The sequence below is a fragment of the Ambystoma mexicanum genome, chromosome 8, assembly GCF_040938575.1.
Source record: "Ambystoma mexicanum isolate Mex_15411 chromosome 8, UKY_AmexF1_1, whole genome shotgun sequence".
NCBI lineage: Eukaryota > Metazoa > Chordata > Amphibia > Caudata > Ambystomatidae > Ambystoma > Ambystoma mexicanum.
In genome coordinates, this window is record NC_090929.1 from 585,338,504 (window position 1) to 585,365,820 (window position 27,317).

Sequence of the window (27,317 nt, forward strand, 5' to 3'; positions counted from 1 at the left end):
CTACAGACTTGCTTTTTGGTAGGCATTCTTTGGGGTTTGTTGAAAAAAATAAAGAAGGTATGGTTGGGCTGTTCTGCAATGTATGTGTGCTGTGTGCATGAGTGTCTGAGTATGATGGTAAAGATGTATGTGATGGTGTGTGATTGTACATTGGGCAACTACAATTAGTTGGGATGGCTATTCTTGAATTTGTGTGTTACTATACTGGGTTCAGATGACAGTAGAAAGTAAGCTAGTGGTGAGGAGAAGCACACATACTAAATCTAATGGTATAGAATTAAGACAGTTCTTTGTTCTGCAATACTAACATTCAGGGGCTGAGTTATGTCATTTGTGTGCTGAAAAACGGGATTTGTGTGCCATTCTGCCTGCAAATCCCTGTTTAACAAATGGAGATTTGTGGGTAGAATGGTGCAGAAATACCATGAATGAAACCCCCATGTGTTTGAGTAACAGTAAAAATATTATGGTGGTATTTAACTTACTTTTTGTGTGGAATGAGCAGGTTTCTTCTGAGTTGTTGTTTGTACTTCAGATTCTGCTGCTGCTTTTCAGAAGAGTGGTCTTCACTGCAATTGTAAAGGAAAGAAGTTAGTAATTTTGTGTGTTTATAGCACTGATGTTAATTTATACATTGATTTTTATGTTTTTGTAGAAGTATTCTTGTTTGATATCTGAACATTGTGTGTGCATGCAATTTTGTTTCACTATGTGTCTTTATATTTTACTTTAAATATGTTAGTTCAACATGCTTTGCAAATGTGTGTAAAAAGAAATTAAATAGCAGATAGGTTTGGAAATTACAGTTGATTATAGCAGATGGGAAACATGACAGTAATGTCATTTTATAGGTTATAAAGGTTAAAAGGCAGTTAATCTGTTTATATGCATTCATAAGAATTTTATATGTACTATACAGAAAATATGCATACCTGTAGTTTGTGTTCATGCATATATATATATGCATGCAGCTGCAAGTAGAAATCTTGGAGACTTGTACAATAGTTATTGTAGTAGGTGCTTTCCAAAGATATGACACTTGTACTCAGAGTAATTAACAGTACATTTGAAGTGCTGATCTATGAGGATGGAGTTAGATGTAGAGGTCTTGGATCTGATTGGTGGATGGTTGTGTGACTGCTTAGCTGTATCCAATCAGGGAATAGCACAGAGAGTGAAGTGGAAATGGTAGAAGGGCTGATGTTACGATATGTCTGCGGACATGGCATTAGTCTGCGGACATCGCGTGTTACATACGGGGATTTTGGGGTGGGGAGGTATGCAAATGGGAATGAGTAGAGCAAGGGATTGCTCAGTAAAGTTTAGTGGGTGTGTTGTGTCAGGAGAGAGTTTGTCAGAAAGTCTTTTTCCGGAGAGAAGAACAGATAGCTATGTCTGTGTGTTTCAGAAAACAGATTGTCTGCATTTTGGGAGATTCGTGGATACATTGGTTGAAGGTGCATGCAGAAAGCTGTGGAGTAGGTGAAGATCTTGGATTCTCACATGTGGAAGTACACTGGCAAGGAGTGCGTAGAATGAAGTGGCTGGACTTGGTACCTCTCTGTGCTACTTTGGAGACAGAGCATCATCCAGACATAATGATAATTCATTGTGGAGGGAATAGTTTAGGAGATGTGTCTGGAATTTCTTTGCAATTTGCAATGAAAGAAGGACTTGGAAAGGTCATGGACATGTTTCCAAATTCTCAAGTAATTTTTTCTCAGATTGCGCAGAGACAAATGTGGCTACGTTCTTCTTCATTTGGTCCACAAATGGAGAAAGCGAGGCGCAATGTCAATAAGGCTGTTTGTGCCTTTCTAAGAGATGTTGGCATATCCTCTTTTCACAATGAAAATATTATGTTTCATAGCACTTACATTTTTCGCAGAGATGGAGTCCACTTCCTGCTTGAAACCCCTAGATTTAGACGATCCAAAGCGGGCGGAGCTAGCTTCCCTGTCAGAGCTGCCCAGGCGTGGAACGCATTGCCTACTGCATTAAGGGCTAACCTACCATACACCAACTTCCGATGTAATGTAAAAAACTGGCTCTGGTCCAACGACAACTAATCTGCGCGGTACCTACGGCCATGATACTCCTGAAACCAGTCTGTGACTATTCTGCTTTTACCCTTTCACCTTTTTGTATACACCTTCAATACTGTAACATGTTAGTTTTTCATTTTCAACTGCTTGTATTGACATGTATGCACTGTATTGATATGCTTCTTATCCTCTGTATGTAACATAAGCCTAAGTAACCTTGTACCTGCTGCGCCCGGCTACCCCTGGGTTTTGTGCGCATTATCAAATAATAAACATAAACATAAGCATAAACATAAACATCTTACTTATGCTGGCAATCAGATTTTTCTGAGAAATGTACAAAATGCATTGCAACCTTTTTTGGAATTAGAGCCATCCATTTTGCAGTAGTTGTTGACCATTTCAAGTTTTTCAAACACAAACAAACACCACCAAAAGGCTCTTTTCAGAGGCACCACTTCCTCCCAGAGAAAAGTGCAATGGTTATGATAGGGCAGCACCACAAAATTTTAGATGTCCGCGAACTGTCCGCGGACTTCTAAAAAATACACAGGGCCCTGCTCCATTTATTTGCCACTTCTATTTTGAAACTGTTAAACTGTTAAAGGCGGCTCTGAAAAGAGCCTTTTTTCTTTTTGGTTTTTTACACATGACACACTAGGAGAGGAGAGGAGGGTAAGGGGGGACACCAACCACGGGGATAATAAAGGGCGGGTTGAGAGAGGAAGATGTAGGGTGGGCCTTACTTAGGTAGTGGGCAGGTCTTCTTGTGCTCTGAGACCGTAGTCTCAAAAGCACTACGAAGTCTCTCTCCCCTGCAGAGAACTGTGTCACAGTACATACACACAACTGTGACCCTCGAAAGGTAAGGGTCATCAGCATTGCGAATGGCATGTGAGGCAGCTGGAGGGATACGCTCTCCCACAGGAGTGTTCCTTGTGATGACAGGATCATAAACGGAGGATGTAGTAGAGGAAGTCAACCTAATACGCTCTTCACAGGGTACAACCTTGCGAATGGCCCCACCGTGGAACGACCTTAGGTGTCGCTTCATAGTTGTTGTACCAAAGCTGTATGAACCAAGCCTCCCACGACGGAGCACCATTTTGCACTCTTTGCAGGTGACTTTATCCACAGGCGTCTTGGGTACGTTACCATGAATGGTAAATAACCACCACACCCAAGAGTCACGCTGAGTGCTGGTTGTAGGGACTTCCACTACCTCATCCTCTTCATCCTCCTCTACATCCTCACTCCTGTTCCCCTCTTCAGGCCCTTGAGGAGGTGGTGGTGGTGGAGGGGGCGGGGGTGGTGCTGAGGCAGATCTAGCACCAGGTGGAAGCAGAGGATCCATGATTGCCATCAGGTTTCTGAAAAATCAGGAAGATTGGCAGCCAAGTACAGTGTTCTGTCAGGTAGCCAGAAACACCATGAGGTTGAGCTCTGGGGTGTGGCCTTTTATAGGGGTGCTGGTGTGCGCTTCGCGGACACCGGCGCTGTCCGCAGACAGATCAAACACCAAAAAAAGGCTCAAAAACTCCCAAAAAGTATGTAGAAAGTCAGGATCATTGTCTGGGACATGAACTATGGTGATGGAGTATTATTAAATATTGTAGATTGCCTGAAAAGGTACTTTTAAATTGTTCTGGGACACGAACAGTGTCCGCAATCAGAACACACGCTTAGCGTGGGCGCGGTCACATGATGGCGTTGCAAACATGTCCGTGAAGGGAACGGGTGTCCGCAGGACACCAAATGCACGGGAACTGTTTTTTGCATGCGTGTTGGTGTTCTACGGACAGTGTACGGGTCCTCAAACTAATGAAAAGTGTGCCACAAGTGTGCCGGACAGCTACGGCAGGCACAGTGTTCGTAGGACTTATGGGTGTGGTGCGCATGTGCGTAGATAGTCTACGGACAGTGTTCGAGTCCTGAAACTAATTAAAAGTGCGACACAAGTGAAACTAACAGTTACGGACAGGCAGTTGCTCTTAGAACAGTTTCAACTTGCCTACGAACAATGTGGACAGTCATAGAGTCCTCAGGACACCCCCATTTTCTTTATTTACGAACATCACAGGACACTTGATTTGTTCTTGGAATAGTTTCAACCTGCCTACGAACAGTACGGACAGGTATAGTGTCCTCTTGACACCCCCATTTCGTTTACTTACAACCATTTCAGGACACTGCATGAGTTCTTAGAACAGTTTCGACTTGCCTGCGAACAATACGGACAGGCGTAGTGTTCTCAGGACACCCCTATTTTTTTATTTACAAACATTCCGGACACCCGTGTTGTTCGCGAACACCAAAACTGACTTCTTTTAAAAAAAGCACAAAGGACTAAATTAACACACACATAACATTTATTTTTCATTATATTATATATATGTACAATTTATGATAGCGAAGGGGAAGCAGAAACTGACACAAACACAGGGGAATTGAGGTTTTCAAGAGGATGGACAGGAGAAGATGAAGGGATGGAAGTCTCATCAAAACGTTTTTCTATGTGGGGAGGGTTTGGGGATAATTGACTGGGATAAGGAGAGGGGGGACAGGTACATGTTGCACAATGGTATCTAATTTTTTCTTTTATATGGTCCTCCACAAAATCTTTCAAAAGGTGGAAATTTGTCATGAGCTTGTTCATTTTCTCTTCCATGCGCTGGAGAGTTTGTTCTAAAGTATCTTGTTGTGTATTGTTTTCAATGTTTGTATGGTCGGTTAAAAAACAAAAATATATATATATATATATATTAAGTGCACATAAATTAATGCTTATTAATTTGGTTAAATAGAGAAGTGTCTTCCATTAGTTTCACTATCTTCAGACATTTCACCATGTGGGAAATTCCCCTCAAGCCATTGTAAAGTATTTAACATTTCTGTGAGGAAAAGAAAATATGTATTACTTTTATTGTATCTAATATAGACATTTTAGAAATATATAAGAAAAAAGAAGTTTACTTACTAGATTGTGGTAGGTTGTCTTCTCACTGTTGTTGCTCCTAGTTGTGCAGTTTCTGTGAGCTAATTATGTTAGAAGCATATCTTTCTTGTTTTGGTATATTCCATTTTAGTATATATGGTATTTAAATGGATGGTTGACGTGTTATATATATAGGCTCCACTTCTTATTTATTACTACATATAATGTGTTTGTGTGTTGGTTTTTCAACTTGTGCAGTGTTCATATGGCATGATATAACAATTTAAGATACCCCTGAATTTTTGGGTAGTGTTGCTGTTGTCCGCGTCCACACAGTCCGCGGACATCAAAATCTCTAGCTGGGGGTTCAGTATGTTTTATGTTACATATATATATATAAAGTCAGGGATATTATGGCTAAGTTGCACTTCTAAAAACCTATGAAATTCAGTAAAAAAACTTTGTTAAAGGGACGTTATGGTTAAATTGCACTACTAAAAACCTATCAAATTCAGTACAAAAAGTTTGTTAAAGGGACGTTATGGTTCAAAGTAAAACCGAAAAACCTTTGAAATTCGCCAGTTATGGTAAGCTAAACAACCATAACTTGCGCCACTGTGCACTGCTAAGACTAACACCCAGGACATCAAAGATGACATCACAAATGTCTTGATGACATCACTGATGACATCACATGTGCATTTACTTTTCATGAAAACTCTGAACAAGGGATTCTTATAATGTTGACCAAAAAGAGTCAAGGATCATTGGAATAAATATCATGAGCTACTTAGTACATTAAGCAATGCATTGATATAAATAGCATTCTATTATGAAGTTCTATCCAGTATACTAAGCTACTCATGCAGAAACTTAGGCAGTGTGTGCAGTATACATGATGAAGGTGCAATATTCATAATCTTGCCATGTTGAATAGTGAAATGATAACTGCTTTCTTATTAGAGTTTTGTGTACTATGAAACATGTAATAAGTAGCTAATAAAACCCACTTAATACATAATTGCATCATTACAGACAAAACACAAAGAGACAACAACACATACAAATATGAGTATACACAGGGAAAGTGAAGTAAGCAAAAAAGCAGAAGTACTAGCAGAAAGAGTTCATAACCTGATTATCTTTATGCCGAGAAATGATTGCTCTTTTTCAAAGCTGCTACTTACCCTATGTATGTGTATCACATGATGTGACTGGACCCTAAGGAAAGGAGTGTGAGTACAATGTATACAAATATGAGTATATATAGGGAAAGTACAGTAATAAAGAAAAAACTATGAGAAAATGCTGATAAACCTAATGATTATCTTCATGCGCAGAAAGGATTGCTCTCTTTCAAGCCTGTGTCTTCCGCTATGTATATGTTTCATATGATGTGACTTGACCCTAAGGGAATTACTGTAAGAACATACTTAAAGGATAAGTCTACAAATATAGTACCTTTTCACTTTTTAGCCCTTGACTGTTACTGAACAAAACCATGTGGTCTAGATATGTCAGTAAAGGAAAAAAGGGGGAGTCAAACATGTGATGTCATCAGTGATGTCATCAATGACATTTGTGATGTCATCTTTGGTGTCCTGGGTGTTAGTCTTAGCAGTGCACGGTGGCGCGAGTTATGGTTGCTTAGCTCACCATAACTGGCAAATTTCAAGGGTTTTTCGGTTTTACTTTGAACCATAACATCCCTTTAACAAAGTTTTTTTTACTGAATTTGATAGGTTTTTAGTAGCACAACTTAACCATAACGTCCCATTAACAAAGTTGTTTTACTGAATTTAAAATATATATCCCCTTGATCTAAAAGGGTTGCATAAAATTACTACAATTGTTACATAATGGCCTGATTTACAAAAATGTTTTCAATTGGACTTCCCCAAGTTAAAACATGTGTGTCAATCTGGCCGAATGTCTCTACCCCACAGATACAATGCCAAGCTAAGAATAACCTCGACATGTGCAGTGGGTTTGATAGTGGCGCAGCTAACACTGTAACACAATGAGATGCATATTGAACAGTCCACGTTTGGAATAATAAAAGCACGGTATTACTGTTTTATTTGGATGGCTAGTGATGTAGCGTGACCAGCTGCAGAAAGGGCGCCAGAATCATTATTAGATTCCAACCCTGCAAATGGGTTGCTGACATGACTATGAAACCCAACCCCCCCCCCCCAGGTGACCCTTGCGCGAGTCAGCTCTGTCATTGTACGCTGGCTCTGTCCTCTCGTGAGCGAAGCGCGTCTGTTTCTTCTGTCTGAAGAGCCTGCTCCTAAAGGCGAACCGCAGAGATTTTAGAGCTGCGTCACTCCGGCACTGTGACCCTCCTTCCGGGTTCGTCTTTAACTGAGAGCATCGACGTCGTGGCTGCGATTCACCTTTACAAGATGCTCTTAAAAGGCATGGATGCACTGACGTAAGGGTTTATTCGTTCTCACATTGTATCTTTATTTCTATTTTTCGCTTATGTAACATATGCGCAGTAAGCACTAACACAAATGTGTTAATTAAGATTTTTAAAGCAACATTGTGTGGGGGAAACTTGGAGTGGCTTACAAATCATTTACAAGACTGGTGGTTTGAGTTGATCAGCTGTTAGAATTTTTTTATTTTTTTAAACAGATAATGGCCCGTATGGCAAGGCCGAGCATCGTGTGTGTGTTTTTCTGTGGTGGCATAGTGAGATTGCAATGTATGTGTTTTGCTAGTTGTGTTACCATGCGTGAATGTTTGATTTCGCGCAGGACATGGCATTTATTGTCTCGCTGTCATCTAGTAATTCAACAAGTAATTGTGCAGGGACTGGTCTAGAAGTGCTCAAGGCGATCGAAAGTGAAAGTAAGCAATTCCACTTCTCTTTACACAAAAGCCACCAACGATAGACCTTCTAGAACTGACCCTTTATTTTATGGCGCTTGCTTGGGGTTTTGGACCTCCTGTTGCATAATTCTCTGCTTTGCTCCCTTAAAGCCCCCGGTTCTATGACTCCCTGCCTTTGTTAGCTTTCCGTTACCTAAGAATACCAGCTCAAGTTATTTTTGGAATGTTGTGTGTAGTTTTTAGGGGGGTGGGGAGGTGGTGATGGGGGAGTACTTTTATAGAATCCATTTTTCATTTTGGCCTTCATACTCTGGGGTGGCCTGCTGGAGGGGTCCGGATGATGATCGAGAGGGGCGAGGTCGGTGACTAGTTTTGATAGAAAATATAAGCACACTGCCTTTTGGGTGGGGTCCACCAATAATCTTTTTACTAGAGCGGGGAGGGGGCTTTAGTATTTGCCATTTATTTTATTGATATGACAAACACATTGTGAACGGGTACACAAAATATGATGACCACATCTATAAGCACAGGTAAAAGTAACAATCTAAGAGTCAAAACTCTGGAACAATTTCCATTTAAACAGTCCTGTAATAAAGATTAAGCAGTTAAATCGTGATTTTTTTTAAATACCTCTGTACTGGAGTGTAATAAAACAAATAATTGCATGAGGGCATGGTGATCAGAGATGAATGGAGTTTGTTTTACGAATGAGGCAAAATAACACCCTGAAATACATGCACTTATCATAGATAACACTATTTTACTTAGCATAGATGTTCAGGTGCTCTTTGAAAATGATTCTGCATGTTATTCGTTTAATGTGTTTGGAGTCCTGACCCCTGACAATTGTCGATGCTGTTATTCCAGGACTGTGCACCGGGTTTAGAAGACTCATAGGGCCTGAGTTTCAAAGCTTTTTTAAATGGGGGTATCCCATTGAAAAAGGCTTTCGTAAATCAGGCCCATTATGTATCTTATTCTCCTTGCTTTGGATTTTGATTGGCTTGCTGTCTCATTACCCCAGATTTGTCATCTGGTTGATTTCAAAATTTGTTACAAAATTAATAATAACAATGGTCTATGAAAAAATAATTCCCAACACATTACATGGCAGATGATTCCAAGGTCTTTCCCATAACGTGTTGCACACTCGTTGCCACTTCTTACGCAGACCACCGTAAAAAAGTGGGAATTGTATCCCAATAAGTTGTTCTTTTTCTATTTTTCTCCATTTACATTTTCTTTCTTCACATGGTGATTTTAAAATTTGGATGGATTTTATTATTTTTATATAATCTAATTGTGCAGTATTATCCTCCCCATATGCTTGTCTAATTATTGCATTGGAAAAAATGCTGTCAGTGCTGCTTTCGGATAATGAACACAGCATGAACAACACGCTGGTGGCCAAGGTAGTGCACGCTTGATTTTCGCAGAATTAATTTTGAACAATTTTATAAAATATTTTAGGGAAAATATTAAGACGCTGCCAGAAAGGCTGTGAGATATGTATCATATCAGTCTATTTAAGGACTTTACGAATAACAGGGTAGTAAGGACCCATCTTCCTTAAAATAGTGGAATAATAGCGTTTTGTACGACAGTTGTTTCAAATTGTAAATCTATAAAAAACGGTGTAATTGTAGAAATAATATACAGTATTCTGCTTGACCAAAAATTACATTTTTACACTAACTCGTATTTTGCAGTATTACTTTTAATCTGTATTGCATAATGTGTCATAATATTTTATCATTAAAGAGCTATGATTTTAATTATAGCACTATGGCCGCAAACAAATCCTTGTTGTCTCAGCCTGCCTCCAATTTCTTTGTATCTTCCCTTTTGCTATTTTATATTGAGATGTGAAATAGGACTCTGAAAATGTAACATCTTTTGTTCTTTAATATCTAACAAAATTCAAACGACAATGATAGAAAGCTTGGCGCGTTCCTGTAGTCATGAAAATCCCAATCTCACGAGAACCCACTCGTACCTCCATCTTTCCAAGATGTAGTTTAGTCTAGAAATCAATAAAATGTTTATGGTAAAAACAACAGCTGTTATTGCAATGCCTATAAGCGAGAGGAAGCCGCAATTAAGTCTTTATAACATGTGGCATTATTATTATTATTTGTCATTAACAATACTAATAATAATGATAAAAAAAATAACTGAAAAATGCCAATATTTTGTCTCGCAAACTTGTATTGAAATAGTACTTGCATTTGGTGAGTTCCTTGTCTGAGCGCAGTTTCCCATAAAAGGGCTTGGAACACATTTTTACCAACTGATAATAGCCAGCAAACTGAGTCCCCAGATCACCTCAGTGTGCCACCGGCACTCTCGCCTCCCCCTTCGCCCCCTCTCTGGCATACCCACAGGCCTCCACTACATTCCACCCCCCAACCTTCTACAAATGCACACTTAGCTGTACTTGCTAGCCCCTACTCATATCGCCCTAGTAATCCAATTGTTATGATGGGGTACTTAAGCAAGGGTACTTAAGCAATGAGCTTAAGGGTACTTAAGCAATAAGCCCCGAGCCGCAGGGGCATTACCATAGTGACAGGGCCGAGCGAAGAGAGGGCTTTAACGAAGGCCCCGGGGCTTTACCTGACTCAGTAATGCCCGAGCGGCAAGGGGCTTATTGCTATTAGTAACCCGGACCGCAAGACCTGGGTACTGAGAGCATTGGTTTTCTGTTCCAAAACACTACAGCGTTTCCGAACAGAAGAAAAAAAGGTTAAAACAAAATTGCCGTCGGGGAAGGGAAAACGGAGTCCAAATAAAATGGCCACCATGAAAAGGGAGAAGGGGCTACAACTAGTTCCTTCTCCCTCTCCATGGCGGCCATTCAAAAAATAGGAAAAATGTAAACAAAGAAAATGGCCGCCATGGAAAGGAAGAAGGGACTAAGTGTAGTCCCTTCTTCCTTTCCATGATGACCTGTCGCAGATCGGGAGTGGACGCGTTGGGGATAGAAGTGTTTCCAGCACGTCCGCTCCCGAAATGGACCAAAAAGAAGTTAAGTGGGGTTGGGAGGGCGGTGAAGGGATTGTTTGGATTGGGAGGGGAGGGGAAGGGAAAACACCTGAATCCCCAGTGGGGGAAGATGGCAGCCTCCAGCGTGTGGTGGCTTGGAGCGGGGATTACCCTGTTCCGAGCCACCTCATTGGCTGAGGGACTGCCACACCCCCCTCTGCCGGGGACAAAGGAAAGGAACGTTAGGAGAGGGATTCGTGCTGGGGTAAAGCCCCGGCGAGGGCCAATCAGATTGATTGTTACAATCTGATTGACCCTCGCTGGGTACTAATAATACTTATAATCCCAAGACCCTAGCTTGGTTCATGGACTGTTACAGTTTCCAAAAGCCATGAAGCACGTGGATTATTGATTAATAAATATACAGCTGACAAAAACAGTTTTATAGTTGGGAGAGTGACATGCCAAAAATCACATACATATATATGAATGCATATATCTTTATTTTTTTCAAGATGAAAGAAATAAGTCCATATTATTGACAATAGGCATGTTCAGAACTTTTGCTAGGAGCAGGTTTTTATTCAAGGTTTTATACACATTTTGAGTTTTCGCTGAGGGCACTTATTTTTTACCAATGTCATGCTTACTGAAGTAATTTATTTGAAGCCATTTTTCATCAAATCCTGATTAAAAAAAATCTACTGGAAGAATTAGCATTTTTGTCCAATTAAATTAAACACTATTAGCTGGAAAATTGTACGTTTCTGATGAGGGCATCAAAGACAGAACATATTGCTGTTGAAAATAAGCACAGTAAAATATACAATGCTACCGAAAGGTGTACGAGCTTAATGCTTTCAAACTGTGTTTTCGATTGAAAGATGTAGTTCCATTTTCATTCAAATACTCCACCAATTATTTGCTATTTAGCAGAATACATAAATATTATATTGTGTGCTGCCCTAATATTCATTTTAGGATTTCGCTTGCATTTCAGAGAAGTATTATTCTGCCTCCGTTACATCAAAAGTGCTTTCCATATTTAGATTCATTTCCCCATACCTTGTTACCGGAGTTCAACAACAATGGCCTATTTTTGTTTGTAGGTGTAAAAAATTATTTTGGGGTTGATGTTTTGGTAAAGGATAACAAAGAGAGGTGTTACAGAGTTTAAGAGCAATGTCTAAAGATATATAAATCAGGACGATCTCTTGCCAAGAAAGAAAGCCTTGAAAAAACGTTGTAAGAACTGGCAAATTTACTACAAGTCAACTTTGGTCGCTAGAAACAGCAAACAAACGTTGGTTGCAGTGTTAAGTGAAAACTCTTCCTTCATTTAGAAAACATTAAAACAGTCATATGTTAATTAAACCTATCTCCAATGGAACCTGATACCACCCTCTGCGATGGGAAAATATTTTAGTGTGGTTTATGCTCCACCAACGATATTATAGACCTTTTCAAAAATCTAAACTCTTGGGCTGCCGGCCCAGATGGGCTATCAAATTTAACACTAAAAGATGACACATATACTTGCTGCCAGATCTGTAATATGTTGTTTAAAAAGATATTCTGTTCTTTCACTGTCCTTTCTTCTTGGCACTCCTGTCACATCGTGCCAATTTACAAGATCAGACCCTCAGAGTTAGAGTTAGATGTCAGTAGTAAAATGTTTCGCTTGTTCTTCAGCCCTTAGAACATTGGGCCAAGGAATCACATATATTATCAGAATTTCAAATTGGTTTTCAACGCTGTCATTATACCTCCTTCAATGGATTGCTTATTAATCTTTTACAGAGGCAGGCCTGGCCTAAGGGTTCCCTGCCTGTGTAATTCGCTAGTATTAACCTATTGGGGGCATTCCATCTGGTCATTGGTGCAGTGTTGTGGAATGGGTTGAAGGCCTGAGGTATACCCGATGGTCTTTTAAAGGTACTAGCTCTTTTGCATATTAACACGACAATCCAATTCAGATTGAATGGTATGGTAGCATTTACAGAACCCATCCCTACTTATTAAGGCCTAAGATGGAGGTGCGTTTTAGTCCCCTGTCTTTTTAAACTTTGACTGTTCAATCGAGGGGAGTTCTTGGACTCAGTAAGGACATTTCACTGTCACCTGGGAGAGGTGAGGTTTAAATGGTTGCCCTACGCTGACAATGTTATTGTCGTTGATACAACTCGAGTGTTGTCTGATTATTATTCAGTTATATGCAAACAAATGGTTTCATAATAAATATGTCTAAAACTGCGGTTTCCTATTTTTCAATTTTGAGCATTAGCCTAAAACTGAATTGGCACTTGGAGAAATGTATCCTAGAAGTGACTAAACAGTTGATGTATTTAGGATAGCCAGTAACACATTTTTCAAATAAACGGGCAATCTTCAAGCTCTTAACATCTAAAATAGCTCTGTACATAGCTCAAATGAAGAAAATTAGGAACAGATTTTGTCAGGAATCATATATGTCCTTGTTCTAATATGCCTACCATAATTGCCATGCTGCAGTCCTCAGGCCAAGGAATCGGGGACACCCATGCACCTACTCCATTAATGTTCTATGGGCCCAAGCTGGGCCCGGACCCTGATTTAGGTGCAATTACAGACTCTAAAGAGGTCTAAGCAACTAGCAATTACAGCTGCTTTGGCCCCCAGAGGCACTGTAGGTACCTTTAACACCCATAATGTCGCCAGCGCCTCAAACACCTTTGGCAATGCCCATATGCTGATTAGCAAAATCAGACAGTTCCTGGGAAGCCACGGGGAGGGCTACCTCAACCTATCTGGCTTGACAATGGCTGCTCCTGCTCCCGAGCCTCAACTGTGCATTCCAACCGCCCAGTCAGGTGCGGACTGCTTGGGCCCACGGAAGGGCCGAGACCTGTGGACGCTCCATAAATAATCAGTCAGTTCGGAACCAACAGAACCCTTGAACAAGCCCCCCCGTACTCCCAGCTCCCCAGGCCTAGCCCCACTGGTCGCCTGCCCAACTATTGGATCTGGCCAGACAGAAGATTTTATAACCTTTGCACTGACACTGAAACTGGCAGAGGACCCACGCAGTACAAAATCAAAAGAAGGGGGGGAACTACCACAACCAAAGGCGGAGTTGGATGAGCTAACAATTCCACACTATGCCCAATTACCCATAGAGAAGGGGGGAGCCCTGTCATCTGACCCATGGTCTAATATCGCCTCCACAATGACAGGTGTAGCCAGGCCAACTGCAATCCCTGTGGTTATTACCACAGCATAGCGGACAAAGGAGGGAGACCCGGGCACAAGGGCGTGCTGCTGTAACTGTAGGTTGGTTCTGGCCGAACTCTCCAAGATAAATAAACTTCTTGTGTCCTTCACTGACACTTTTGGTAAAGGGGTAGCAGTGAGGGAAGCATTGGCTGCACAGGGAAAATATGAATGTGGAAAGCCCAAGGGTTCAGATCCAAATCTCCCCCCCTCTCACCCACACTCCACCAAGGACCCTTTGCCCATTACACTTCACTTAACACAGGGAAACAGCCAGGAGCTAGCCCATAGAGGGGAGGGGGTGGCCCGCAACCAACAGCTATCAGACGCTGCCCCTAAGGGATACCTGCAGCGTGAAGTCCCCAGTAGGAGGGTGCCCCAGCACCTACGATATCCATTGACCAACTATAACAGGCCTCTGGCAACAAATTCAATTTTTTTGTATGTAGCCCCAAAGCCCCTGTTGAACCATCCAGAACCAAGGGAAGCACTTCATAACAGAAGCCTGCACTTGTTACGAACCACAGAGGGGTGCCCTTTTGTGAATAGGAACCACATTGTTGAGTGCACGAGAACTACAACGATGGAGAATAGGGCAGATTCTATTGAACAAAAGTTTCAGGACCTAGGTGTAGTATGGGACATTCTGAAACCTTTTGGATCACGTATTTGTCCGGAAAATAGCGTGAACAAACTAGGCCCATACATCGGGGGTTCCCGGACAAGGGGCCCTGTCTCCACAGGTGTAAATGCAACTCCCCTGACAGATGCTAATGTTACTCCCCTGGGGGGAGCCATGTCTAGCAGAATGTTTCAAATTAATTAGTGAACTCTGTGCAGCTTTCCCTGAACTTTGCTTAATTTGCTAGCGGACATAACTGGAGACGCGACTACTGAATGTACCCTGTCACAGTGTCATCCATACGGACAACCATAAAACGCTGGGATTGTGTTGCTTTATTTGTTTTTTTTTTTTTGTTGTTTTTTTTAAACTTTGTTTTATTAGCATTTTCATAATAGAACAAACGGGCATGAAACCTTTTCAGCAAAGATAAAAAATTATACTTGTAACAGGTCCGGTGACCCCCCATCCACTCCCCCCGCAAACCCACCCCCCCAAACAAACTTAGTCCCCTTTACGCCTGCTTCTTTTAATGAGGCGCGTAGAGAGCTCAATGTATCCGGAGCTTGAGAAAGAGTCTGAGCGTTGACTGCATGTGTGGCTGTGTAATGTCCACCTTCTTCCGGGGCTTGGGCGCCCGTTCCTTCCATGACTCTACCCTGTGGATCATTGAACGTCCCATTCCCATGTCTGCTGTACCCCGTACCAGTTGGCTTGGAATGTGCCCAGACCATTGTTCATCATTGCCATGAGTTTATCCATCAGGAACATGTTTTTAACTTTTTTTAACCAGTCCTCCTTTGAGGGGGTCTCCGGGCTTTTCCATTTCTGGGCCAGGGCCACCCTTCCCGCCCTCAGCATTGTTTCCCACATTCTTGGGTATCTGGCTATGTCCGCGTCCTCAGGGGGGAGGCCCAGTAGCATTGTTAGAGGGTTTAGGGGGAGCAGTTCCTCCGAGACTTCCGCGATCCAGCCTCTAACCTCCACCCAATACGCCTGTGCTTTCGGGCAGTGCCACCACATGTGCCCTCTTGTACCGACCTGGTCGCAACCCCTCGGGCATGCGGGGGACACTCCCGCAAACATCTTTGACAATTTTGCGGGATCTCTATGCCACCCCTGAAGGATCTTGAGGTTGTGTTCCATGTCCGCTGCGAATAGGTTCCCATGGAAGGCTATTTTAAATATCCTTGCCCAGGCGTCTTCAGAGATCTCCTCCCCCGCCAAGTCCCTCCAGAAAGCACGGAATCTCCTCCTTTCCCCCAGGTTAACAGTATTCAGTATTCTGTACATCCCTGAGACCGCCCCCTTCCTGGTGGTCGCTGTATCCAAGAATTTCTCAAAGGGGGTCAGCTGTCTTTTCAAATTCTGTACCCAGGATTGGTCGCCGAGGATTCCCTTCAAGCGGAGATATTCAAATATAGTGAGGGACCCCTGCCCCAGGGCCTCTCTCAATTCCTCATAGGGCAGAAACTCTCCTTCCCTAAACACTTGCCCCGCCCACTCCAACCCCGAGTCGGACCAGGACTGTGCGTTGCGGAACCCCCTGCTTCCCAGTTTGAGGGGGTGACCCCAGAGCGAGGACATCGGTGACGGCCATGTCGTTAAGTGGGCCGTCTGGGGGCCTTCCTTCCAGATCGCCCAGAGGACTCCCAAAGTTGGGTGTAATTTGAGTCTATTCGGGATGAATTTTCTTGGGGCCCAAAGGAGGTCCCGAACCTTAAGCGGGTGAGCGTCCATGTCCTCTAGGTACGACCAGTATGTGCCCATCCCCTCTTTCATATGTTCCAAGAGTACGCGCAGCTGGGCCGCGCGGAAGTAGAGTTGAAAGTCTGGCAGCCCAAATCCTCCCTCCTCCCTCGGCAAGGTCAGGACGGCCTTTGCGGTTCTCGGGGTCCTACCCTGCCATATAAACTCCCGCACCGCGTTCTGGAGGACCCTGAAGGTTTGGTCGGGGACTTTAGTCGGGAGGGCAGTAAAGAGGTATAGCAGGCGCGGGAGTTTGTTCATCTTCACCGCCGTCATCCGACCATACCATGACAGAATCATTGCCCCCCACCTCCTAAAATCTGCAGTGACTCTTGATACTACGGGATCATAATTGGCCTGGGCGAGGTTGGACAGGTCCCGGGTGAGAAGGACTCCCAGGTATCTAATGGAGACCTTCCCTATTGATATCCCTTCCAGGCTGACCAGCGGATCCAAGACCGGGTCCAGGGATCTCATGGGGAGCAGAACTGATTTAGAGGCATTAATCTTAAGGGCCGAGAGGCGACCAAAGGCTGCCATCAGGGACAGGAGGGGGGGAAGCGAAGACACCTGGTCCACCAGGTAGGCCAGGATATCGTCCGCGAACAGGGAGAGTTTGAATTCCACTTCGCCTCGCCTTATCCCCCTTATGTCCGGGTGAGCTCTGACCGCAATGGCCAGGGGTTCCATGGAGAGGACGTAGATCAAAGGGGACAATGGGCAACCCTGCCTTATTCCCCGCGAGAGGAGGAATGGTTCTGACAACTTGCCGTCCACCTGGACCCTAGCCCTTGGGGCCCTATATAACGCTGCCACCCATTCTCTAATGTGTGACCCAAAGCCCATTTTCCGGAGAGTGAGTTCCATGAATCTCCACTCCACCCTGTCAAACGCCTTTTCCGAATCGAGGGACAGGACGCTTGCGTCTAGGTCAGACACCTGGGCGTAGTGAAGTAGATCAATAGTTTTACGGATGTTATCTGAGCCCTGTCTTCCCCTGATGAACCCCACCTGGTCACCATGGATCAGTTTCGGCAGGATCCCCTCCACCCGCCCCCCTATGACCTTGATTTTTACGTCAATATTCAACAAGGAAATTGGGCGGTAAGAGGAACACTCCGCGGGGTCCCTGCCCTCTTTGGGGAGAACCACTATGATTGCCTCCATCATGGAGTCCGGGAGGGAACCCCCCTCCAGCACCGCGTTGAACACCTTCACCAAGTGGGGGGAAAGGGTCGAGCGGAATCTTTTATAGAAGTAGACCGAATAACCGTCCTCCCCCGGGGAAGTGCCCACTTTCATACCTCAGATCGCCCGTTCCACCTCGTCCTCTGTCACCGGACCCTCCAACCCCTCCGCCATCTCTCTGGACAGGGCCGGGATCTGTAAAGAGTTTAGGAAGCCCTCAATCTCTGCCTCACCCCCATTGTATTCCGAAGAGTATAACTTCTCGTAGTATCGGCGGAAGGCCTCTCCAATGTGGGGCATATCGTGGCCCACCACACCCGCCTCGTTTATCACTGCCTTCACCAATCTACTTCTCTGAACCTCCCTCAGTTTCCAAGCCAAGATCTTGTCCGCCCTGTCTCCCTTTTCGTAATACTTTTGTTTAACCAGTTGGAGACTTCTCTCCGTCTTGTGGAGGAGGAGATCCCTCAGCTGGAGCCTGTGGTCGGCCAGAGCGGCCACCTGGGCACGGTCCAAGGGGGCTGTGGGAGGGCCCCCCGGTTGGAGTTGGGCAATCTTCGCCCTCAAAACCCTTTCCTGGGTCTCCTTTCCTTTTTTTCTGGGCTCCCATTTTGATCAGGACTCCCCGAAGGGTAGCCTTGAAGGCGTCCCATAAGGTATGCGAACCTACCTCCCCATTATCGTTGATTTCGAAAAAGTCTGTGATGGCCTCGAGAACCTCCTGGGCCAGGACCTCGTTTTTCAACAAGGAGTCATTGCACTTCCACCTCCTCCTGCGATCGCTTAGCCCTCCCCTTGCTATAGTGATGCGGACCAGATCATGGTCGGACCAGGGGACCGGGTCAACCCTGTAGCCCGAAATGAATGGGTGCAGGATCTCGTCTGCCAGGATGTAATCTATCCTGGAAAAAGACGTGTGGACCGCTGAATAATATGTGAAAGAGGGGGCGTCTGTTCTGGGGGTCGGAATCGTGTCCATCAGGCCCAGTTCTGAGTTGACCCTTTGGAAGTTACGAGCCATGATCTCGTCTGCCGCTCTGGAGGGCTGGGGTCCCGCACGTTTCCTATCTCGGACTGGGTCCAGGACCATGTTGAAGTCTCCCCCCACCACTACCGTGCCCTGGACGAAATGCTTGAGTTTATCGGTCACCTCCTCCCAGAATTGCGCTTGGCCCTCGTTGGGGCCGTAGATAACGGCAAGGGTGAGTGGGGCCCCCTGCAGGGATCCTCGCACTAGCAGATAGCGCCCCCCTGGGTCTTCCAGCGTGGCCTCGTTCTCGAAACCCACGTTCCTCGCTACTAAGATGGCGACCCCCCTCTTTTTGCATTTGTGGGAAGCACTGAAGACCTCCCCGATCCCTCCTCCCCGCAGCTTGGGCTCCTTCCCCCGTGGCCAGTGAGTCTCTTGCACAAAGAGAAAATCGAGGTTTGCCCGTCTAAATTCCCTGCAGGGCGGGCAGACTATCAGCCATGATCTAGAGTTTCCTCTCTCTCGGTCAACTTCTCCCCATAGCTCTTTCCTGCGAGCTCCCATTGGATAGTATTTTGTTCCCCTGCGTCCCCTTCCCCTGCCCCTCGGGTGGGCCTAGAACGAAACCCCATTTGCCCCCCTTCCCCAAACCCCAACTGAACAACCCCAACTTTTGTGTACCCCCCACCCCCCACCCCGGCGTCCAGCCAATTAGTTCCGTCATCACTGGCTTTTGGCCGAACCACCAGCCTGCCCACCTCGGCCAGGAAGTCCACGTACGATGCTCATTCCCTTGAGCCCCCTAGAATCCCCCCCCAGTTGCGTCCCACGTGTAAACCCATCATACTTGCTGTTCAGTAGGACGATGTAGATAGTGAAATCACAGGATCTGCGCCCATCTGTCAAGGACCCGATCGGACGTCCCCGTTTCAGTCCTCTGAGTCATTCCATTCTCCGTCTTTCGCTGTGGAAGGGGTGTTCATTTTCCTGTATTTCCTCACACCGGTGCACTTTCTTCTTTCACCGGACGGTCCAGATCCGTTAGGTCTGCCATGCTCCGGCCCCGTTGGGCCCCTCCTGGGGTTCGAGTCCACTGTGTACTCCTGAATAGCCCCACTTATATCCTCTTCCGTGGTTAGGGTCGAGCGTTGGCCCATGTACTCAAAAGTTAGGGAGAACGGGTAGCCCCATCTATAGCGTATGTCCTTTTCCTTGAGCAGTTGCGTGAGGGGGCGGCACATTCTAAGCTTAGCCAGCGTGTAGGCCGAGAGGTCCTGGTATATGGAGACCTGGGCGTTATTGTAGGTGATTTCTCTGGCCTTTCTGGCCTCCTCCAGCACTTTCATTTTCTCCGTGTAGTAGTGGAACCGGACCAAAATCGATCTGGGGGCCCCCGCCCTGCCCCCCGCTCTGTGTACCCTGTCGAAGGTGGGTTCGGTTGTCATCTCTTCTGCGAACAAGAGGGTGATGATCTCACGCACCACTCGGGTGATGTCCCTCTCCGTTTCCCCTTCTGTCTCGGGCACACCAAAAATTCTGAGGTTGTTTCTCCTCTCCCTGTTCTCGAAGTCGTTCATCTGCCGAGCTCTTTCCTCGTCCCTCTTCTCCAGGGCCGCCAGCCGCATGTATGTTTCTACGTCCTGGGCTGCTGAAGACGATTGGTTGGTCTCGACCTGCAACAATCTGTCCTCGACCTTGTCCACCCTTTGGTCCATTTTCTCAAATTTCTGGGCTATGTCGAACAGCATGTCCCTGATTTCTTGTAAAATCGAGGCAAAGCCCCTTTCCATTGCAGCCGAGGACGGGGTTGCACCCTCCGAGTGGGCCATGGTCCTCTTGAGGCTCGTGCCCCCGCTGCCCCTTGCGGTGTCCTGGAAGCGGTATCCCTGTAGGGCTTCCCTCCAGCTCATCTGACGCTTCCCTGTGCTCTGCAGGCCAATGCTCCGCGGTCCCGAGCGGGGGTGGGGGGCCGCCCACACCGTCTCGGGGGGGAGCGTGCTGGGGAAGAGGAGGCGCGGTCCGGTCACCCTTCGCCCCGTTTGGGGTCTTCACCGTTGCCCCCTGGGGAGTATCGTAGTCCAGGGGGGCGGGCACACGCCCCGCCTGTCTGCCGGCGGGGGCCTCACACCCTGGTCAAGTTCGTCGTGCCCGATTTGGGCCTCCTCCGGTCTCCCTGAGAGGGGGTGATGGCGCCTGGAGAGCCCCTGTGGCCTGGTCAGGCGGATTGTTCTCGTTGGGTGGGGGGAGAGGGTCCGATGCCCCCACCCCCGGCCAGTGGACACTAGAAATGGAGATGGGGGGGAGGGGAGTCCACCCCCTGGCGGGCACACGCCCCACCTGCGACCGGCGTGGGCCTCACACCCAGGTATCCCCCACGTCGAGGTGCGCTGGCTTTGTGTCTCCAGGAAAAAAGGGGGGGGCGGGGCGTCCAAGCAGACAGGGGGGGGAAGGTGCCTCAACTCCCGCGCCCGGCCGAACCCTGTTCTTCAGAAAGTAGGGGGGTGGGGGGCCACCTCCGGGCAGGCACACGCCCCACCCTCTGCAGGTGGGGGCCTCGCTCCCGGGTAATTCCAGGGGCCTGTGGCCCAGTCTCTATGTCCGGGGGGGAGGGCAGCGCGTTCCGCTGATGTTCTGCAGCCCCCACCGACACCCTCCAGGGGTCTTGGGCAACCCGCGGCCCAACCGCTACGTCACTTCACGGCGGCCCGCGATCGAGGTCCCCTGAGATCTGTGCTGTCCATGTGGGTCAAGGGGGGGCACCGGGCCCCGTCCTCCACTTCGCTGGGGGATCCTCGTGTGGTGCTGTCCGGGTCGAGGGGGGGGGCGGAGGGTGGGGGGTCCCGTCCCCCGGGCCACCGCGGTGTCTCCTGGCCCCCAGGGGGCCGGTCCCCGTCCAGGCCGGTCCTCCGCTCCCATCGAGGAGGTCGGCCGCTGGGAGGGGGCAGGCCAAGTCAAGGGACCTGCAAATCGCTCCGAAGGCCCGGGTCCCGATCTACGGTTATCCGGGGACCCCGAGCGCCGCTCTTTCGCCTGGTGGGTGCCCGGGGGGGTCCCCAGGCGGATCCGTCGAGGTGGGCCTGACAGGGGAGTGGGGAGGGGGGCTCAATCCCCTGCGGTAACCGAGTCAAGGCGGGAGCTGTGCACTCAGGCAGCCATTGCCTGTGCGCCCCCTGGTGGCCTTCGCTTTATTTGTTTTTTGATGTATATATGTTTATGGCTCTGAACCGAATAAAGTTATGTTGATTGATTGATAAAATATTATAAAATGAAAATTGTGCCCGGTCTTATCTATGGCATAGAATTTAATGTAAAGAAAGATTGGCAGCATCTGGAAGGAGTGATCTGGCAATCTGTTTTATCCTATTTTATCCTCACTGACGTGTGCGCCTGGTGTGGTAATACACCATAAACTTAACTTTGTTTATTGTCTTTCAAAGCCAGTTACTTGGAGATCACTTTTGACCTATTATAATATCCTTGATCTACCAGATGGGAATGGGGAAGGGCCATGGTGAAATGGGGAAATACCGCCCCGCCAACCTTGGAATGGGGCGGTATTTCCCCATTTCACCATGGCGGACTCGTTACAACACCGGCACCAACCATGGTGCTAATAGCGCCATGGTTTAGCGCCGGTGTTGTAATGAGGGCCATAGTCTCTTTTTGCCATACTACTTCTCTGCTGTACTCGATCAGTCCATCTGCCCGGCACGTCACTGTGGTGCCCTTCCATTTGCCATTGCCATTTAAGTATCCTCCCAAGGAGAAATATGGCCCTTGTAGACACTGTCGGTATTTCGTGTTGCCATTGCATTACGCTGGGTCTGGATCAATGCTCCTCAACAGCACGCTGTGTGCCTGCAATGTGCCCTTTATCCCTCATAGTGCAAGATGTACCAGGCATTGTGCCTCTGTAATTGGGACTGGATGTGGAACTAAAACCTTAGAAGCCCCTGATGCTTGCAGGATAAGTGCACACATGTAACAGCTTTCATTGTTTATATTCCTTCCTGCAGTGCGCATATCAGAGTACCAGCTATTGGAGGATTCATGGTACTCAATATCAGAAATGAAGTCAAAGCCCATCACCTTATAAAAATCATACGTCATTCGTACTTCCTGTTTCATTAGTCTAAGAAAACTTGTAGGGGTGGTCGGCAAAAAGTGAGCCATTTGTATTTCCTTTTCTTATAGACATGTTCGCATTATTTCCCAACTGTCCACCCTCCTCCCCCTTATATGGCCACCCCATATAACAGACATATCTTCATCCACCCCAACAACCACGACCAGTTTAAACAAAACAATTATACTACTAAATTCCTAGAATAAATAACATCTTTATTATCATTATCCCTACATACCAGAGAGTTTTGAACATGTCGGTGTCAGCCATCCTTACTTATTCCTGGAGGGGAGAAAAAGGTTATCAAGAAAGAGAGAAGGAAAGAGAAAGAAAGAGAAAGAGAGATAGAGAACGAGGGAGAGAGAGTAAGAGTGAGAGAGAAAGAGAAAGAGAGAGGAAGAGAGAAAGAGAAAAGAAGTAGATAAGCGAGTGAAGGGAGAGAGGGAGACAAGGGAGAGGGAAAGAAGGGGAAGGGAAAGGGAGAGGGGGCGGGAGAGAGAGAGACCCTTTTTCCACCAGGGCCAACCAGGTTTTGGACCTTCAAAAAACTGAAAAATCAAAACATTGAAAAAAGATAAAAAAGAAATAACAATAAAAAATGAAAAAATGAAAAAAGAAAGGAAAGAAAAAAGAACAAAATCAGGCGTGTGCCACTGCACAACCCTGTCATGGATTATTTTTTTTAAAAAAATCTTTAGCTGTGTCCTCACTTTGTTGATTGAGCTTTGCCTTGTCTCAGGTGGTCTTCGATCATCCGAGAGATGCACCCAATATCTAACTCCTTCATACGGACGGCGAGAGGAGTACAGAACACCACCTCATATGGACCTTCAAACCTGGGGCTGATTAGTTCCCCAGGTAATAATGGTCTAGTTGTAATATGGGCAATGCTGTGTAAGGAACTGTGGTCTCACTTTCTACAGAGGTGGTCACTATTTCTCCCCCCCCCTTACTGCATGCCACTACCACCCCGGCGTGCTTCCGTCCCGTCCCCAGGTCAATTATTTATGACCCATCAACATATAATATGTCTCCCTCCGTCAATGCATGAGCCGTTCATCAGAGTGGGAAAATAAACAGAACTCCTGTATATAATCTGGAGTTGCTACAACAGGAGCCATGCAAATAGCTTCTTTTAAGTCCTCAAATTGTCTAGTCATTTCTTCAGTCCATTCCAAGTCCTCATTCCTTCCCTGAGACTTTGTAACAGTGGCCTTGTGTAGACTGCGTAGTCTAGGAGCCATGATCTACAATAATTACATAAGCCCAAAAAACTGCTACATTTCCTTCACAGTACTGGGTTTAGGTGTGGCACGTACTGCCGCCACCCTATCTGGTAATATTTTTTTCCCATTGCAAAATGTGAGCCAGCAATTGCAATTATGCAACAGAATCCCTTGTGCACTGATGTTCATTTTCACTACATACCAACTGATCATCTACATACTGGATGATTGTGCTAAGCACCTGAGTTAAATGTAATCTACACTGGGATCAAATCTCTCAGTAACCCAACATCATGTGGATTAACAGTCCATAATTGTGCTGGCACATATCGCATCTCCTCCTAAAAAAATAAAACCATCTGGGTCACCACTGCCATCAGGGGGCAATGTACCTTCCTATACTGCACCAGGATATCACAGGGGATGCAGATTCCCAAAATTATCTCCCAAATCTTCTCACTGTACTCAAATAACTCCTCATCAGTCATTTTCTTCAATTGTACTGTCAGGTCTACACACAGGACTGTGCGCCACTCGCACCTGTCCTGGTCTGTTCCAATCAAGATCACTCTTTTGTCTGACACTCCAAGTCCTTATAAATCTAATGACAATATCTTTCCTGCCACCATCTCGGGTGGCTCCATAGGTTGGAAAATAAAATCTGTGGGCACTCGCCAACCCTTTGTCGCAATTGGAGGCACTGCTTTTACTAATACCTTAATACCATAAAAAATAAATATATCTAGGACCACAGGAACCCCTTGGACTACAGACTCCCTTGCCATTGCATTGATTACTACCATTGCTTGAGCTACACACATACCTGGAGTGAAACACACTACCCCTTGATCTGTGAATGATATAGTTATATTTAGTTTACTGAGCAGATCCCTACCCTACAAGTTCACTGGGGAACTCTCTGAATATTACAAGGGGGCTCCTACTACCTCCCGTCCTACTTTTATATCCAGATCCTCAGTGTAAAGCATAGAAATAGCCCCAGAGAATCCCTGTGTGTAAAGAGTTTTACCTGATAATGGAAAGTTCTCCACCAAGATGCATGATTTGGTTGCACCTGAATTTACCATAAATATAAATTGCCTGTTTCCTCCTCCAACAAGAGCTCCTCTTCAGGGTGTGCGGTTATCAATAGGATTGGACATGCGAGTGGTCTCTGTGGGCTGTCCCAATCATAATATTTATTTGTCCCGGGAAATGAAAAAAGGGCCGACCACCATTGCAACTCCTTGTAAAGGGGTGCCTATTCCCCCGAACATACGGTTAAACTTTGTTCCCTCACCCTGCTGTAGTTGTTGCCCATGTTGCCCTTGCCTGTCAGTCCCATAAGGGAACTGATTTTGACACCCTGGCTCCAATTTTTGTTGTCCCATTCCTTAAGGCCCTTGGAATCCCTGCCCTGGAGGTGATGGCCCATAATCAAATCTCATCCCAGGCCTGTTCGTACATTCCCTTGCAAAATGGCCCCATTTCCCGTGATACCAGCACTGTGATGTTCCCAATCCTCCTCCCCGGGCCCTATCCTCCCAAAGCCTCCTGCTCTTGCTCCTCGAAATCCTCCTCTTCCCCTTGGTACTCCTTCATACTGCCACTGTGGGTTGGGGTACTGTCCCCTCCCCACCCCATTGTCCCTGTCCTCCTTCACCCCATAGTGCTGCAATTGTGTCATTCCCAATTTGTTTAGTGTCTCCTGCCCTTTCCCCCTGGGCCGGTGCCGTCATTGGTGCTTGGACGACAACTTTATTTAGTTTTTTTCCCCACTAGTTTTGCCGCTGTCACAACCACTAGGCCAGCTTCGCCACAACCAGAACATTCACTGGCATGCTGCTTTCATCCTACTAAAGAGCCATCACATAGGAAGGCTGTAAGCAGTACAGGGACAAGAGCAACCAATGGGAAGCAAAGGAAGGGGGCATGGACACTGTCTTGGCGCCTTTGGCACCAAACACATGATTGGATTGGTGAATGACCCACTTCCTGTTCCCCCAACATGGCTGACTAATCAGTTTCAGAGTTTCTACTCACACAATCTAGTGTTTTGAGGTGTTTGGGTGTGGCTGCCTATATAAGCCACACCCTGCACCTGGAGCCTTGCTTTGTGTCATTCTGCAGTTGCAGCGTGATGCTTACCGTGACCTGTGGAAGAAGGAAATATTGTTAAACCTGGAATCCTGAGTATGTGACTTACCTGAATCGAGTCTTCAGCATTCTTGAACAGCTACAGGAAGGCAAACCACCTCGAGTAACCAGAATTGGACACCTGCATCACGCATCAAGAAGAACAGTTTCTGGATGCCTGCATCGCGCATCAAGAACAGCGCAAGCACTCATATCTGGGCAGTTTCAACGCTGCATCAGCACGAACGGGAACCTGCAGAACAAAGAAGAGAAAGAGACGCCAAGCAACAAGCAACACAAGTAAGCATTCACACAGCCATATCGCGCATTGAGAGCAGCGCAAGCATACATACATGGGCAGTTTTAACGCCACCTCTGTGCGAATTAAAGCCTGCAGAAGGAAAAAGCAAGAGACATTAAATAATCGAATCAAGCATTCAAAGCAGCGCGAATCCTTGCGCGCACAGCATTAATCGCGGCACAAGTTAGATACTTACAGTTGCATCGCCGCAGCAGCATGATCCAAATTAAGCATCAGGATGGCACTGCATCATTAGCACAGCCGAACCTGCGAGACAAGAAAACAGAGAGTGAACCAAGGCAAGAAAGAACCGCGACAAGAACTCAAACCGTCACCAAGTCAACATTCCGCCAGCACCGCAGCGGGACTGGGTCTGACCATCATTATGGAACCAGTGAAGTAACTGGATTCGAATAAACGGACAAGCATGGACATAGCGCCCCTGCCTAAGGAGCAGGACAGAGAGCTCACCTACTAATACCACCAGGTGAGCAGCATTTGAGGGGGGAAAGGAAGGAAGAAGGGGAGAGCTGCTGGAGAGAAGAGACCGGGAGATGCCCTGCTAAGCTCTGATTCCTGTTCCCTAGTTGTAGGGTTGGTTCCACGGGAAGTGATTCTGGGAGGAGGAGAGACTAGTGCAGCACACATCCAAGCCCCCCCCATATCGAAGCTTCGGACGTCCCTGCAGAGACAGGGCGAGCATAACAGCCTTGGCAGTTTGCCGCTCTGGGCTGTATCCCTCTCCCGCTCCTTGATTCTCTTAAAATGGTGGACTATTGTACTGTCTCTGCCCACCCTTTGGCTTCAATTCCCACAATTCTATATAGTGCCTTGCCTTCTGGACCTCTTTTGGTGATCCCCTCATTACGACAAAATAGAAAAATGGTACTGTCTCAACTCTCCATATTTCCTGTTACTTAAGAAGGAACCAAACTGGGTCC

The 27,317-nt window shown here is 46.3% G+C and overlaps 1 protein-coding gene across 3 annotated transcripts in view; it reads left to right on the top strand.

Moving 5' to 3' along the window:
* The window catches only part of RNF207 (ring finger protein 207), a 1,212,833-nt gene that overhangs the window by 193,101 nt on the left and 992,415 nt on the right, over nucleotides 1-27,317 (top strand). Inside the window, exon 1 of one of the 3 annotated variants that reach the window (XM_069610288.1) lies at nucleotides 7,286-7,417. The exons of the other annotated variants lie outside the window; for them this stretch is intronic. Within the exon in view, the coding sequence (XP_069466389.1) occupies nucleotides 7,389-7,417 (29 nt within the window). The 5' untranslated portion in view covers nucleotides 7,286-7,388. Of the gene's footprint in view, nucleotides 1-7,285; nucleotides 7,418-27,317 lie in introns of those variants that run through there. 3 annotated transcript variants of the gene reach the window in all.